Source organism: Dendrobates tinctorius, unplaced genomic scaffold, assembly GCF_039654945.1.
Source record: "Dendrobates tinctorius isolate UK_male_01 unplaced genomic scaffold, ASM3965494v1 ptg000060l, whole genome shotgun sequence".
NCBI lineage: Eukaryota > Metazoa > Chordata > Amphibia > Anura > Dendrobatidae > Dendrobates > Dendrobates tinctorius.
This window is the reverse complement of record NW_027361728.1, coordinates 81,906,803-81,924,496: the sequence shown is the minus strand read 5'-3', so window position 1 is coordinate 81,924,496 and position 17,694 is coordinate 81,906,803. Positions and strand designations below refer to the sequence as shown.

At 44.4% G+C, this 17,694-nt stretch overlaps 1 protein-coding gene across 1 annotated transcript in view; it reads left to right on the top strand.

Moving 5' to 3' along the window:
• The window catches only part of LOC141092706 (guanylate cyclase soluble subunit beta-2-like), a 164,030-nt gene that overhangs the window by 25,045 nt on the left and 121,291 nt on the right, over positions 1–17,694 (top strand). The window contains exon 4 of the mRNA XM_073579096.1: positions 12,253–12,413. Coding sequence (XP_073435197.1) covers positions 12,253–12,413 — 161 coding nt within the window. The remainder of the gene's footprint in view (positions 1–12,252; positions 12,414–17,694) is intronic.

The window sequence follows — 17,694 nt, the reverse complement described above, 5'->3', positions numbered from 1 at the left end:
ACTTGTCATCAGTGTGTGGTGCTGGTGTAGTCCTGATGAATAAGCGCATCCGGCTGTCCCCTGAGAGTGTAGACCACCTAACTTTCATCAAGATGAACAAGTCATGGATTTCCAATTACTGTTGCACCCTAGTCACAGACTTGGTAGACTAGGCAATCCTGTAGTTTTTAGTGGGCTGCATTGATCTCAAGTTACTGCAGTCTGTGACAACTTTGTTGTGGCTTCTGTGCCTGCTGTTGATACTGCTGCTGATGTTACAAACAACTTTTTGAAATGTGGAGACTCCAAGTTGAGCTTCATCTGGTGGGTTGTCTGTAGTAGAATGGGTCTGAGAGGCCCATTATACTATTTCTACTCTCAGGAAATTTATGCCACTTTACTGATGTGTCCCAATAATTATTTGAAATGTGGACACTGCAAGTTGAGTCTCCATCTAGTGGGTTGCCAGTAGTGGAGGGGGTCTGACAGCTTGAGAGGTCCATTATACTTTTTCTACTCTGGGGAAATTGATGACATTTTAGTGGTGTGTGGCAATACTTTTTTTAAATGTTTGAACTCCAAGTTGAGTCTCCTTCATGTGTGTTGCCTGTAGCAGTAGGGCTCCCAGACCACCAGGCATTCACTTACTCTGTCAACTACCCATGTTACTATTGTTAAATGTTTCTAACAATAGTAGTCTACAAAGATGATATTTGTGTCACCTGAGTGTGGCTGAGCAGAAAAGTAGTTTGAGCTGTTGTATGAGGCATCAGGGCTCCCAGCACAGCAGGTTTACACTGGTCTCTCACCCACCTCTTCTTACTTTAAACTTAAATTCAAAGTAGTAAATGTTGGCCCAGACCCCGATATCTCATGCATGGCCCATGGCTGACTTCGGCTGTGCCATTATCAATTTTCTACTGTGGGTGAATTAATGATCAGTCAAATACCTGTGTTATTTTGCTTACATTTTTCTAACATTAGTAGACTACCAATCTGATATTTGTGCCACCTGACTGTGTCTGAGCAAAAAAGAAATTTGAGCTATTGTGTGAGGTATCAGGGCTCCCATCTAAGCAGGATTACACCTGTTTTTCATCCACCTCATCTTAATTGAAACTTAAATTCAAAGCTATAAATGTTGTCTCAGACTCTGATACCTCATGCATGGCCCAGGTCTGACTGTTGCCGTGCCATTATCAAATTTCTACTATGGGTCAATTGATGCCACTTTTCTTGTTTTCTGTCCCTAATTTTGGGAAATGTTTGGACTCCTAGTTGGGTTCCCTTCATGTGTGTTGCCTGAATTTAGCAGGCCTCTCAGAGCACCAAGCCTACACCTGTCACTCATCCACCTGTTACTGATCAATGTTTATTCGGACTCCCATGACAGCACCACGAGAGAGGGGATCCGCCCCATAGGAACAGGAAACCTACAGATACAAAAGGGCGGTACCTCTCCCACGCATCAGTTGGTTTCCTGTTCCTGAGGGGACGGGATCCTACAGAAGAATGGGATCCCAGGCCGGCCAGCCGACACCGGTAGCGAGGGGGTCTCCTACCTCGGCTTGGTTCGGATTTTCTGGAAGACGCCACGGTGGCCCAGGATGGGTATCACGGCGGTGGCGTGGACAGCAGGGAGCGGCGTCCGGAGGATGGCCGTCTCCGGAATTAAGCCGCCGCCGGTAAGTATTTTCCCCCCCGGGATTCCCGGCTCCGGCGGCGCAGATAGGTTGCCAGCGCTGTGCAGAGGGCTGCGACCGGGCGCTGCTCCGGAGCTCCCGGGCGTCCCGCGGAGCTTCCGGCGTTTCCGGGGTAGCGGTGACGTCAGGGGGCGGGCGGAGGAGGCGCTTCCGGGTCAGCGCGCTACTGCGCATGCGCGGCGATCCCAAGATGGCGGCGCCCATCGGAAACGCCGGTGGGGCGCCAGCTGGGGTAGGGAGATCCATTAAGGGGGGGAGGGGCGCGGCATGGAAACTGCTGACCGGAGGAGGGGTATTTAGGCGGGACCCGGGCAGGGTACCTTGCCTTGGCCACATTACTACATGCAGCAGTGTGCAGCAGCAGCAGCAGCAGTGGTGATGGAAAGCGATCGAGAGCAGCAGCGACAGAAGCAAGGGCAGCAGCGGCAGACATCACTGCCGCCCCTGGATGACCTTCGGCAGGTCAAACAGAAAAAGAAAGGGTCCCGTGACAGTAATGCGGGACGAAGTGACCAGTCCACTCGTAAAAGCTCCTCCAGGCAGACAGGAGCATCGGCTGAAAGAAATCCCCCTCGTTCTCCGGTACTTGATTGTGGCACTGGTAAGTGATCTTCGTGAAAGTTCACTCAGTGACGGGACCCCCCTTCTGTGTTTTTCTTTTTCTAGGGAAAAAAAGCTACAAATAAAAATAAACATAGGGAATGCGCACTCTGTGCATGCCCATTACCAGACGCGTGCCTCAAAAGATTGTGCCCCCCCTGTATTCAGCAGACGGTGGCAGAAGAGTCGCCTGCAGTAGCGGCGAGTTTGAGAGACATTGTCAGGGTAGAAATGAGGGAAACCCTAAAGTCCTTGTCTCAGCCGCAAAGTCTAAGGGGCGAGGTCCCGGCGGAGTCTGATTCCTCAGCAGAGTGGAGAAAAAGCAGAGACTCCCAGGCTTCATCTCCCTCGTCCTCTTCAGGAGAAGAGGACTCGGGGCGATTTTGTCTGCCTCTTGACCGGGTAGACAAGCTGGTCAAAGCAGTCAGAGGGACAATGGAGGTAGAGGAGCCTAAGCCCCATTTATCCATGCAGGATGTCATGTTCGGTGGGCTGGAACAGAGGAAGCGGAGAGTCTTTCCGTTAAACCAAAAGATACAGGATCTGATCCACAGAGAGTGGAAAAGACCGGACAAAAGAGGGTCGCTACCACCAGCCCTCAAAAGGAGATACCCCTTCGACGATCCGGCAGTAAGTTCTTGGGACAGAGCCCCCAAATTAGACGCTGCCATTGCGAAGGCATCAAAAAAATCCTCGCTCCCCTTTGAGGACATGGGATCCCTTAAAGATCCCTTAGACAGGAAAGCTGATACCTTCCTGAAAAACACCTGGGAGATGGCGGCCGGGTCCTTAAGACCAGCAGTGGCTTCAACGTGCACGGCCAGGTCCATGATGGTCTGGTTGGACCAGTTGGAGTCACAACTAAAGCAGGGTACATCAAGATAAACAATTCTTGGGGCCCTACCGACCATCCAAGAGGGAGCAGCTTTCCTAGCAGATGCCTCAGCGGATGCAATGAGAATGGCCGCCAGAGCAGCAGGTCTCTCTAACGCAGCTCGCAGAGCCCTGTGGCTAAAGTGCTGGCAGGGAGACATCCAGTCCAGAGCAAAGCTCTGTGCGATTCCATGTGAGGGCGAATACTTATTTGGAACTGTCCTAGACGAGCTGCTTGAAAAGGCGGGGGACGACAAGAAAAAGTTCCCAAACCTTTCATCAGCGTCCTACCGTCGCCCATTTGGTAGAAGGAGATTTGGCCAGGGGAGAAGGCGCAACTCTTCACCTGTTAGAGATCGACCCAGATGGGAAGACAGAAGGAGACGAGGTACGGGCTATATGTTTACACGCTCGTCAAGAGATCAAAAGAAATCAAATCAATGACTAGCGGTTCCCGTAGGGGGTAGACTGTCATCCTTCTTCCCGGCATGGTCGCAGATTACGAATAGTGACTGGGCGCGCAAGGTAATATCCACCGGGCTTAGGTTGGAATTTACCCAGATCCCGCGGGACACCTTTAAACTGACCCCCTTAAGATCTTCTCATCTTGAACAAGCGGCTTTAGAAGCGGAAGTCTTGAGCCTATGTCAGAAAAATGTTCTGGTAGAGGTCCCAGAGGCTGAAAGAGGAAGAGGGTTTTACTCTCCCCTGTTTCTAATCCAGAAACCTGATAACACATTCAGAACGATTATAAACCTTCGTTCCCTTAACGAATTTTTGATTAATCATAAATTCAAAATGGAGTCCATTAATACAACAATAAAAATATTGTTTAAAGGTTGTTTTATGGCAGTCATAGATTTGAAAGACGCGTACTATCACGTACCTATCCATACAGACTTCCAGCAGTTCCTGAGGGTGGCAGTTTCAGTAGAGGGCACAGTACGTCATTTTCAGTATAGAGCCCTTCCCTTTGGTCTCTCAGCAGCACCCAGGGTTTTTACAAAATTAGTGGCCGAAGTTATGGCTCACTTACGAGAGGTTGACGTCTTAATCATTCCATATTTAGACGATTTCTTGATTGTAGGAAAATCGATGGGTCATTGTAAATCCCAGATAGAAAAGGCTAGATCCAGGTTAGAAAACCTAGGATGGATTTTAAACTACGAGAAATCCCGACTCCAGCCCTTAAAAATACAGAAATTTTTAGGATTGATACTAAATTCAGACACTCAGCGGTGCCTGCTACCACTAGATAAATTACAAAAGATACAGGAGCAGGTTCTTCGGGCAATGGATAACCCATCTATGACCCTCAGACAGGCCATGTCCCTGTTAGGTTCTCTAACTTCATGCATCCCAGCAGTAAGGTGGGCACAGTTCCATACCAGAACCCTTCAAAACGACGTCTTGATTAATAGCAGGGCCCTTGGAGGCTCCTTACAAGGTCGGATGTGTCTAAGCCCCTCAACTGTTACATCACTAAGATGGTGGCTTCAGAGCGAGAACCTAGCGTCAGGGGTGCCCTGGATAGCACAGATAACCCGTATTATAACCACAGACGCTAGTTCCTTTGGTTGGGGAGCCCATATGGGGGACATAGTGGTACAGGGCCAGTGGGATTCTAATTCTGAAATCTCATCCAACCAGAGAGAACTATTGGCGATAGAGCGAGCAGTCAAGAAACTCATTATCTACCTGCAGGGCCATCATGTGAGGATACACTCGGACAACCAGGTAGCGGTAGCATATGTCAACCACCAAGGTGGAACCCGCTCCAGCGCTCTGATGCAGATAACAGAACGGCTCCTCCAGATAGCAGAGAGAAATTGTCTATCTTTGACCGCGCTCCACATCAGCGGAAAGGACAATGTAAGAGCAGACTTTTTAAGCCGCAAGGCTCTAAGACAAGGAGAATGGGCTTTGAACAAAGACATTTACCGCCAGATTGTCCACAGATGGGGCCAGCCAGAGGTAGACCTCTTTGCCACCAGAGAAAACAGAAAAGAAAGATTGTTCTGCTCTCTGAACCCCAGGGAAAATCCCCTGTCGGTGGATGCCCTACTGATAAGATGGGACTTTTCTCTGGCATACGCCTTCCCACCATTGAATCTTCTTCCCCTGGTAGTCAGGAAGATCAGAGAGGATCAGGCAAGAGTCATACTGATTGCCCCCTTTTGGCCCAGGAGGACCTGGTTCGCGTGGTTGAGGACCATGTCGGTAGGCGATCCCTGGGTACTACCGAACCTTCCGGATCTCCTCTACCAGGGGCCAGTCAGCCACCCACAAGTAGCAAGACTTCATTTGACGGCGTGGTGTTTGAAAGGTCACTATTAAAAAATAGAGGGTTCTCCAAGAACTTAATTGACACCCTCCTAAGAAGCAGAAAATTAACCACCACTAATATTTATGCTAGGACCTGGAAACGCTTCCTATCCACCTTTCACTTTGACATCAGAGATGGAATTCCCACGAAACATATTCTGGAATTTCTCCAGAAAGGTTTCGAATTGGGTCTCTCCACAAGTACGCTAAAAGTACAGGTTTCAGCCTTAGGGGCCCTGTTTGCAGCTGATATTGCAAAAGATTATTGGGTAGCAAGGTTCATCAGAGCAGCGGCCAGATCGAGACCTATACACAAAGACAGATGCGTACCGTGGGACTTAAACTTAGTCCTTACAGCCATGACAGAAAGTCCGTTTGAACCTTTAGATTCCGCCTCACTAAAGATTATATCCCTTAAAACAGCATTCCTGGTAGCAATAACATCCGCACGTAGGGTGAGCGACATACAGGCACTCTCCAGATTACCTCCTTACACAGAGTTCTTACAGGATAGAGTGATCCTAAGGCCAGATCCAGCATACCTTCCCAAGGTAGCAACACAATTCCACAGGACACAGGAGATAGTTCTGCCTTCCTTCCTCCCTAATCCAACCAACCCTAAAGAGCAGAAACTTCAGGCATTAGATATTAGGCGGTGCTTACTGACATATTTAGCAGCCACGGATCCTTGGAAGAAGGAGAACGCATTATTCCTATCCTTCCAAGGTTCCAGAAAAGGATACAGAGTATCAAAATGCACATTAGCAAGGTGGATTAGGGAGGCTATCTCTCTTGCCTACACAGCAGGTGGCGGTCCGGCTCCACAGAACCTGAGGGCACATTCCACTCGGGCCATGGCATCATCCTGGGCAGAGAGATCTGGAGTATCAATTGATCAAATATGTAAGGCGGCCACCTGGTCATCTCCTTCCACCTTTTTTAACCACTATCGGTTAGACATGGGTGCCTCCTCAGACCTCACCTTCGGGCTAAGGGTGCTGCAGGCTGTAGTCCCTCCCTAAATTAGTTTACATCTCTGTAATTCTCTCGTGGTGCTGTCATGGGAGTCCGAATAAAGTATTAAGTTACGTACCGGTAACGGTATTTTTCGGAAGCCCATGACAGCACCCTTAGTTCCCTCCCTTGTTCACATATAGGGGTGCACTCCTTAGAAGTTTGTTCATAGAATCACCTTATGTGGGAGATGGTATGAAATAATTCTGTTAAATAGGGTAGATAGGTTGTATATATCATATGTTGTGTACTAACCATGGTAGCCTCTCAAGCTCTGTAATCCAACTGATGCGTGGGAGAGGTACCGCCCTTTTGTATCTGTAGGTTTCCTGTTCCTATGGGGCGGATCCCCTCTCTCGTGGTGCTGTCATGGGCTTCCGAAAAATACCGTTACCGGTACGTAACTTAATACTTTCAGCTAGGAATGCTGGTCCAAGCCCTGTCCCAGGCCCTGTCCCATGCATCTATGCTGCACAATTATACTATTTGTATTCTGGGTCAATAGATGCCACTTTTTCTGGTGTCCGCCACTAATTTGAGCTGTTTGAGAAACTTTTTTGCCGCCCTTAAGGTGTTGTCTTTGCTTTTGGTTTAGCCTCCTGTTGAATTCAATAGGGTTCAGGTATGTTCGGCGTACATGTTCGGCAAGCATCAGGACGTTCCCGAACCGAACCTTGAAAAGTTTGCTCATGTCTAATCTTTAACACTAAGTTGAGCACCTTTGTCTGTTCTAATCTGCTTCAAATGTGATGCATAGCCAAACATCAGCTTCAGGAAGCATTTCTGAGTAATCTTAGTCCATTCCGCATGGGCAATGACCTCCAGTTCCCTAATAGTCTTGGTTTTGTGTGGAATTTGGGATATGCTTAGATCACTGTCCTGCTGGAAGGTCCAGTGACGCTCAAGCTTTTGCTTCCTCGCAGATGACATGATGTTTTAAACATGGATTTATTGATACTTGTTTGAATCCATCTTGCACTCCACATTTTGTAGTGGAGCAGCTGCAGAACATTACTGTAGGTAGGGTGTCCTTTTCAGCTTATACTTCATTCTTCCTCCTCAAGACCTACCTCTGACACAAAGCAATCAAACATTAGTGTTTTGTTTCATTGTTCCGCAGAAAAAAATCCTGAAATTTCTATGGCTTATTTATATAGCCTTGAGCATAATGAAGCCAACTTTTCTTGTGATCTTAGGTCAGCAGAGGTGTACGCTTTGGAGTTTAGGCATGGAGGTCTAAAGCATGTCTCTTAATATGTAAAAGTGATATCTCAGTGCCTGCTGCTACCAGATAGTGCTTAAGGTCTGTTTGGGGTCACTCAAGGGTTTATGACCACTTGCCTTCCTAGGAATCTGGTGCCGATATGAACTCTGCTTCCAATTGCATCTCTAGGGGGCCGCTGGAGGTAGAATCTGGTGAGGATGGGCCGCATCAGGTTTTCCACAAGAAAAGCCCTTACAAAAACATTCCAATGTTATCAAATGTCTATATTTTTTCATCTTATTTTGTGTTAAAAAATAAAAATAAATTAACAAAATCCTAAGAAAAAAATAAATCAATCAGTAATAAATAAAATGAAAATAATGATAATACAACAGATATAGAAGACTGAAGAAACCACATATAGTTGCTGACTAGAGAAATGTAATTATTATTATTCAGATTCAGATGTCTGTATTAACAGTTCTTTAACATTTAACTTTCTGAATATAAATGGAACATTCAACATAAACTGTTTTGAACATGGCTTCTTCTGCATACTTATTGCTGCTAGAGATCTGGCAGCGCCTACTCTCGCATAGCCGAGCCACATTTGGCTTAAGGGAGGAAGCATTTGAGACCCTCAGTAGGGCTTGAAGATGCACACTCCTCAACATGTCTAGTTATGTAATGACGTTTCAAATTGTATTTTTTGTGTACTGCAACTTTCTCTGTGCAAATAAGACACGTCGGGATGCCCCTGTGCTCAACAAAGAAATATTGCGCTTCCCACTTTTCCTGAAATTGTCTGTGCTCATCACCAACCTTTCTCTTCACTGCAGGCTTTGAAAAAAACATGTTTGGGGCTGTGTAGTAGATCATTCCACTTGGTGTCACTGTTTCAGTGTTACAATGTTAACCGATTTGTCTTTTCCGCTTTTTTTTCTGTCTCGCTGAGCAGCAATTTCCGCGGCCACCTCCGCTTCTGAGCCTGGGGTAAGGGTGCAAGCTCACAATAAGGCCGGCTGATGTCCCACCTCCGAGATCAATATACCGAACCGCCCCACCTCTCAATCTGAACCCGGCGCATCTGAGTCTGTGGCGCGGTCCGGTCCCTGCTCAGCTGCTCCTGCTGCATGTGTTGTGAGTGTGATTCATACGCCTTGCCTGCTGACAGCAGGCTGCTGTGACTGTGTAGCCGTCATCATACTCACCTCCTCCTGCTGCAGCTCCGATGGTCCAGCGCTGACATCTTCTTCCTGTAGGAGCGCTCGGTCACACATCACATGGTACCGCTCATTAAGCTCATGAATATGGGTGCCACACCTATGAGAGTGGAGTGGCACCCATATTCATGACCTTAATGAGCGGTACAACGTGTGACTGGGATTTCAAATGCGAGACTCGGCCGTGTTTCTCGCATGTGTGATCCCGGCCAAGGTGAGGGCGCAAACTATTGTCTCGAGGGCCCATGAGGTGAGGGCCACAAACTATTGTCCCAAGGGCCGCAGTTGTCCCGCGGGCCGCGACTTTGAGACCCCTGATTTAGTGTCTTTGTTATCTTTTTTGTATCCTTTTTCTTGCTTATGCAAGGTAATGATCTCTTACCTTTCTGGACAAATTTTTTGACAACCCAAGAATATTAGTGAACTGGAGACTATCATTGGCTATGAGATATAGGCTAAGATTCCTCAAGAACACTGCTAGAAGCTGGTGTCTGGCTATACGTCAAGTTTGCAGCAGGTCAGAACAGCCAAAGGTGCTCTACTGAGTACTAAAAATGTTTGTCATTAAGGGGTTGAATAATTCTGTAACTGCAGTAATCAGTAAAAGTGGCATTTTATAATACATTTTGAGAAATTACTTGTTATATTAGTTTTGATGAGATATTTACTTTGTCCTTTTGTTTAACTGGTTTAAGAAAGTTTTTACAATTTGGTAATAAACCAAATTTGCAATGAAGTTTTGTATAATTTAATTGCAAGTGTATATGACCATGCATATACGCGTGGATATTGTACATTGGGTGCCTAGGTATACACATGATACACATGCAGTATTTGAATCATCTGTTATTGATGGAGATTGGAGACACTAATTAAAGTGCAAGGTGAAGAGGAAGACCAGCAACCTAATGGCTTGATACTATCAAGATAACATTGGAGAAGACCCTAGTGGACCTATTTATGCTTGCACAAGATAGCTCTTCCTACAGATCATTCATTCATCAAGTCGCCATAGCTCAACATTGAGACAAAGGCAGTTAAAAAAAAATTAAAATAAATTAATAGGATTATTATCAACTCTTAGGCCTTTTTTTCCTCACAAACTTTGTTCTGTAGGTTTCAGGAAATGACTGGTACCTAAACTACACTACATCTGGACAAAAAACAGAAGGCTTCTCCTTTTGGTTTTACTTCAGCTGATACAATCTAAGACTAAAGCAAGGCACTTACAGTATCTACAGTATGTCCTACTCCCATCAACACCCTACTGGTAGCATAGAAAGAATCAGAAAGTTTAACTTCCAGATTCTTGAAGCCGCATTAGTTTTATGGGATTGAAGAAAGCATTACAGCCTGATAAACTGTGTTTTCTTTCTGCTTTTCCCTTATTTATTTCTACTTTTCTAGTGTTCCTGTAACACAGAAGGAAAATATAATCAGTCAGGAAAATGTAATGTGACAGTCCCCATAGATACTGGAGCTATGGCCGGATTTATGGAGATGTGTTACATTTTACGAAACATTGATTATAGTGGAGGGGGAAGGGTGCAGGAAGAAGAGCATTGATGTAAGACACACTATAGGACACCTGCTTTAGTATAGAATTTTAATAACATTACATACATTAAGTAAAATGCTATTCATAAGGCACCATTAACATAGGGGGCGTTGACAGAAATCATGTTTAAGTATCGTCCCCACATAGCAGAAAACTAAGTGCTGATGATACAAGCTTAGAAAAATGGACTCCCAAATGTATCATTTAAAAATAACAAATGTATTACATCATATTAAAAAAGAACAAATATATATTCATATATAATAACTACTTGCGCTAGCTAGGTAGATCCGGGAGAAACAGCGCTATATCAAATCTGGCTCTGAACTTACACGCGCTGCTTATCTACCGCCGTTAGCGGCTGTCACGCGTGTAGGGGGACGTCTGTCACCGGCCGGGACAGCGTCCGATACGCACGGTTGTGTACCGCACTCTAAAGGACTCGAAAGTTGGCACCTGAATTTAATCTGGTCCGTCAGAACTGCCGCTCATAAACCGCGAAGTGTGCTCCGGGTACTTGCATTGCTGGCTTTATCGCTTGAACTACCGCTGTTGGAACTGCTGCCTTTTCATTGGAACACTGTGGAGCCAGGATTTTTCTTAATCATCTCGTACTCTATGTGAATGAAGGTATTGTTCTGTTTGTGTTGCGATTTGATATAGCGCTGTTTTTTAACTATTGTGGGACGCTATCATCTTGCTTGGGAATAGAAGCGGGTGCATTTATTATACACATCTAAATTTATATACATGTTTCTCCCGGATCTACCTAGCTAGCACAAGTAGTCATTATATATAAACGTTTTTTCTTGTTAGGACAAATTAGGTGGTTTTGTCCATATTTGCTGCTGCTGGTAGCGGGATTTAACGACTTGCGCCTCTATATATATATATATATATATATATATATATATATATATATATATATATATATATATATATATATATATATATATATTCTAAATATATATTCATATATTAGTGTCAAGGTCACCTAAGGAGGATAGAAAAATTGTAACAGATCAATATGATAGAAGCATTATTTAAAACATTATTTCATCATAATTAATATCAAGAAGTATAGAAAGTCGAAAGCGTACCATAAAGTGTAAGTGCAAATAGAGGGAAACTACTGCAATGTGGTATACCCAAAATCAAGTACTAATTATAGGAATGCAATGCAATATGCTAATATATAATCACGGTACATGTAAAGTTCAATAGACATAAGTGCAAATATCATCCATGATATATATAACAATAGTGCCCTCTATTTGAAGCAAAATGCGCGTCGGGACATCGGCAATAATATGAGGATATGAGGCACTTTTTGCTCCCTCTAGTAGTGGCTGAAGACAGAAGGAACATTTGGACAGATTTATGCATCAGGATTCTGGCAAACTGTGCTAACAATCGGCGTACATAAGATGTACCAGATTTCTTAGATAGTACCTTAATACTTTTCAAAAGTGTCTAGAAAAGTGAGAATAGCTAAGTGGAGTTCTAAAATGTGGCAAGTTTATTTTTATTAATAAATGGCACCACAATCTGGAGGCAAAAGCTTGTCTAAAGCTTGTCTATGTTATTTTTTAAATTTGTTGTTTTCTATTTGGGTTCACCTGCATTGCACTACGGGCATATTATAACGTTTTATCTTTTTGTCTAAACAAAGTTTAATGAATCCTTTTTGTTATGTTGCATTTGAATATTAAATTATTCTAGAATATGAATTTGTCTGTAATTGAGACGATATTATTATTTACTATTCCCCAGGTGTTTCGCCAGAGGCTGTTCTACAGCAGTTCGGAGAGTATTTCTTTGAATTCTGTAAAAGGTCAGGCTATGACCACATGCTGAGGACACTAGGCGGAAATCTCTATGAATTTATTGCTAACCTGGATGCCTTACACAGTTATCTATCGTTATCTTACCAGGTGAAACCAATTTTAAAGAAATGTTACAATGTGCTTAGCTAACAATCTGTTTAATTACTGTCAGAGCATGCAAAAATATTAAAATTTGAGAGTCCTCAGTGGTACCTTTTAATAGTTAAATGAAAAGATGGTAACAAATAGCAAACTTTTGAGACTACTCAGGTCTTTTCCTCAGGCATTATATTATGTGTGGTGCATAGAAGGAAACAACATCGTAACTGAAAGAATAAATATTTCCTCTTGGGATTATTCTATGTGATACATTGTATGTATCCAATGGCTTTGTTACATGCTCACACAGTCAGATGTAATGGAGAGTGGGACCTATAATGAGGGCAAAATGTAGGATTCATGTTACTGTGCTATCCTGGTAATAGAGCAGCCTGGTATTTATATGTCTGTATCTCATCCCAAATCGGGTTCAGGATAATTCCTCTCTTTATTTTATTTCCTAAAGTGGATGTTCATGTGAAAAGGGAGGATTGGGCATATTTATGCAACCCAAAGAGGAGAAGGTTGGGACAAACATTTTAGACCTATCTCCTTCATGGGGGAAATAAGTATTTGATACCCTGCCGATATTGCAAGTTTTCCCAGCTACAAAGCATGGAGAGGTCTGTAATTTTTATTGTAGGTACACTTCAACTGTGAGACACAGAATCTAAAGAGAAAAAACAAAGTCCCATCGTATGATTTTTAAATAATTAAATTGCATTTTATTGCATGAAATAAGTGTTTGATCACCTACCAACCAGCAAGAATTCTGGCTCACACAGACCTGTTAGTTTTTCTTTAAGAAGCCTTTCGATTCTGCACTTATTACCTGTATTAATTGCACCTGTTTGAGCTTACTGCTTTTTATAAAAGATTCCTGTCCACACACTCAATCAGACTCCAACCTCTCCACCTTGGCCAAGTGTGGGCTAAAGACTCCAGTGACAAAATTGTAGATTTGCAGAAGTCTGGGATGGGTTACAGGACAATAACAAGCAGCTTGTTGAGAATGCAACAACTGTTGATGCAATTATTAGAAAATGGATGAAAGACAAGATGACTGTTAATCTTCCTTGGTCTGGGCCTCCATGCAGGATATTGACTCATGGGGTAAGGATGATTCTGAGAAAGATCAGGAATCAGCCCATAACTACATGGGAGGACCTAGTCAATGACCTGAAGAGAGCTCGGACCACAGTGTCAAACATTACCGTAACACACTACACTGTTATGGATTAAAATCCTGCAGGACACACAGGTTCCCCATACTCACTCCAGCACATGTTCAGGCCCGTTTGAAGTTCACCAATGACCATCTGGATGATTCAGGGGAGATGTGGGAGAAGTTCATGTTGTCAGATGAGACCAAAACAGAACTTTTGGTATCAACTCCACTCGCCGTGTTTGGAGGAAGAAGAGTGATTACAATCCCAAGGAAACTGTCCCAATCGTGAGAAATGTTGGGGGAAACATCATACTTCGGGGGTAATATTCTGCAAATGGGCTAGGACTCCTGCACTGTATTGAAGGGAGGATGGATGGGGTCATGTATTGTGAGATTTTGGCCAACAACCTCCTTCCCTCAGTAAGAGCATTGAAGATGGGTCGTGGCTGGGTCTTACAGCATGACAGTTAGGAATCTGGTTTCTACAATGCCTATGCAGGAATCCAGATTCTCACATTTGTCTCCAGAGGCTAAGTCCTTCGTCCCTTCTTCTGAGCATGCTCATGGGATGAGCTCCCATTGGAGTTCGGGAGTCAGGTGCTCAGGTCCTGCTCCTGTTTCCATTGGTTATGCTCAGGGCTCTGGGGATTTCCGGCAGGTCCCATACGCTATAAAAAGTGCGCATGGCCGATCCGCCATGCGCTAGTATTCTCATACTTGCTGCCATATGTTTGATGACGGATGCTTGGACTGGTGACTGACTCATTAAATATCCCCCTCCTTGGTTATTACGAATTTGTGAGTGATTGGGTCAGCCAGTAGCAGCGCTAGTGCCAGCGTGCTCAAGCCTCATCCATTGCAGCAGCTAAAGCGTCCTGCATTGCGCCAGCATTTCTGGCAGTGCCTTGCCAGCGGCTCTATACTTGCCGCGCTGCAGTTGCAGCACAGTGTGCGTTCGCGGTTGCAACGCCTCTGCACCAGATGTCTAACGGTACGTCTAGACGGAGTCAGTCTTGGCGACTCCTGTGACCTTATACCGCGTCTGTGTCGCTGAGCTTCTGTGAAGTTCTAACAGACTCAGTGTTTGTATTTGTGTTCTTGCTTGCAGCTCTGTGTGTGAAACAGTCTGCTTTTGCAACATATGTTTATGCTTGCAGCTCTGTGTGTCCAACAGAGCTTGCTCTTGTGCACTAGGTGCAGTCAACCTTGTGCATTTACCGCCTTAGTGCTCTGCCTCTCTCAGCAGCGGTTTTGTCACCTACCGCACGGTGGACCCCGGGCGGCGAACATGCTTTATTTATATTTTTATTTAGCGTGTTCCGCCGTCCTTAACAATGACAATAACCCAAAACACACAGGGCAACTAAGGAGTGGCTCTGTAAGAAGTATTTCAAGGTCCTGTAGTGGCCTAGCCAGTCTCCAGAACTGAACTCAATTAAAAACCTTTGAAGGGAGCTGAAACTCAATGTAGCCCAGTGATCGCCCCGAAGCATGAAAAATCTGGCGAAAATCCGTATGAAGGAGTGGGCCAAGATCCCTGCTGCAGTGTGTGCAAACTTGGTCAAGAACTACAGAAAACATCTGACCTCTGTAATTGCAAACAAAGGTTTTTGAACCAAATATTAAGTTACGTTTTTCTATTGTATCAAACACTTATATCATGCAATAAAATGCAAATTAATTATGTAAAAATAATACAATGTGATTTTCTGGATTTTTTTATGATTCTGTCTCTCACAGTTGAAATTTATCTATGATAAAAATTACAGACCTCTCCATTCTTTGTAGGTGCAAAAGCTTGTAAAATTGGCAGTGTATCAAATACTTATTTTCCGCACTGTAGATTTCAGATCAGCTGCCTATGTCTACCTTATATTTCCTATGTTCTTATTTCTTATTTTACAATATGTATTAAAAAAAATCTTAACTTAAAAAGCATGATTAAAATAAGGTTATAAAACACAACTTTTAAAAAATGACAAGGCCAGTCCGAATAACTGTTTTTAGCTCCACCCCCATGGAAAAAAATATGTCCAGAATATTAAAATAGTTTCTACGGAAATAGGAGCACAATTTAAAAAAAATTCATAGAAAGAATAAATAGTGAAAAACAGACATTTATTTTTTTCTTTATATTTTTCATCGATATCTGCAAAAAAGAAATGTAAAATTGATATATAAATTAAGTCCCATGTGTCACAATAAAAATAGGCAAAATATATTTTGTAGTCCAGTGGGAATTTTTTTTTTAGAGCAGTTAAAATTTCATGTATAATAAAACCCCAAAACATGTCTGGAAAAGAAGGGAGGAAAATGGTCCGGTCATAAACTGGTTAAAGATAAAGTAATGTGTATTTCAGAAATTATTTATCTACTCCTGATTTTCAGCAAAACAATTAATCTCATATATTCGTGTAAAATCCGATCTGAGTATAAGCCGAGGCACCTAATTTTTTCTTTTGCTACGAAAAGCTGGGAAAACTTACTGACTCGAGTATAAGTTCGGTATGCATTATCCCCTCATCCCTATCCTGGTATGCATGGTTCCTCATCCCCATCCTTGTCTGCATGGTACCTTATTCCCATCCTTGTCTGCATGGCACCTTATTCCTATCCTTGTCTGCATGACTCCTTATCCCCATCCTTGTCTGCATGGCTCCTTATTCCCATCCTTGTCTGCGTGGCTCCTTATCCCCATCCTTGTCTGCATGGATCCTCATCCCCATCCTTGTCAGCATGGCTCCTTATTTGCATCCTTGTCTGCATGGCTCCTTATCCCCATCGTTATCTGTATGGCTTCTTATCCCCATCCTTGGTTGCATGGCTCCTTATCCCCATCCTTGGCTGCATGGCTCCTTATTCCCATCCTTGTCTGCATGGCTCCTTATTCCCATCCTTGTCTGCATGGCTCCTTATCCCCATCCTTGTCTGTATGGCTTCTTATCCCCATCCTTGTCTGCATGGCTCCTTATTCCCATCCTTGTCTGCATGGCTCCTTATTCCCATCCTTGTCTGCATGACACCTTATTCCCATCCTTGTCTGCATGACACCTTATCCCCATCCTTGCCTGCATGGTTCCTTATTCCCACCCTTTTCTGCATGGCTCCTGATTCCCATTCTTGTCTGCAGGGCTCCTTATTCCCATTCTTGTCTGCATGGCACCTTATCCACATCCTTGTCTGCATGACTCCTTATTCCCATCCTTATCTGCATGACTCCCCCACCGTCTTTTGTCACAATGACTTGTGTATAAGCTGAGGGAGGTGTTTTCAGCACAAAAAATATGCTAAAAACTCAGCTTATACACAAGTATATGCGGTATAGAGTTTATCGAGAATGATGAGAAAAACAGAATGAAGTGAGAGAGAGTTGTATGAGCTAAAATTCAGAGGAAGTCTCAGAGAACTTACTGCACTGGTTCTACACCGATACATAAGGTTTATAGAAGCTATGTGAGGAAAGACACATCTTGGAGTGTTAAAGACTGATTAACCCCTTAACGACCGCCAATACGCCTTTTAACTTCTTCCTGCCATCCGACGTACTATCCCGTCCACGGTACCCGGGCCCGTATGACCGGGGACGGGATAGTACGTCGGCGCGATCAGCGGCGCCCACGTGGTGAGCGCCGCTGATCGCGGCCGGGTGTCAGCTGATTATCACAGCTGACACCCGGCACAATGTGTCAGGGGCGGTCACGGACCGCCCCCGACACGTTAACCCCTTGCACACCGCAATCAAACACGATCGCGGTGTACCGGGGGTTAAAGGGAAGCAGCGGCAGGGAGGGGGCTCCCTCCGTGCTTCCCTGAGCCCCCCACGGCAGCACAATGTGCAGCGCTGCTGCGGGGGACTCCCTTCCTCCAGGCCCCCGAATCCAAGATGGCGACGGGGGCCTTCGGGGGCCTGCGGAAGCTGGCTTCCTCAGTGCCTGCAAAGCGCAGGCATGAGGAAGCCTTCTGCAGTGCCTGTGTCAGATCGCTGATCTGTCACAGTGATCTGTGATGTGACAGATCAGCGATCTGTCACAGGACAGTGATGTCCCACCTGGGACTATTTAATAAAGTAAAAGAAAAAATAAAAAAAAGTGTAAAAATAATTAAAAAAAAATCGCCAAATAA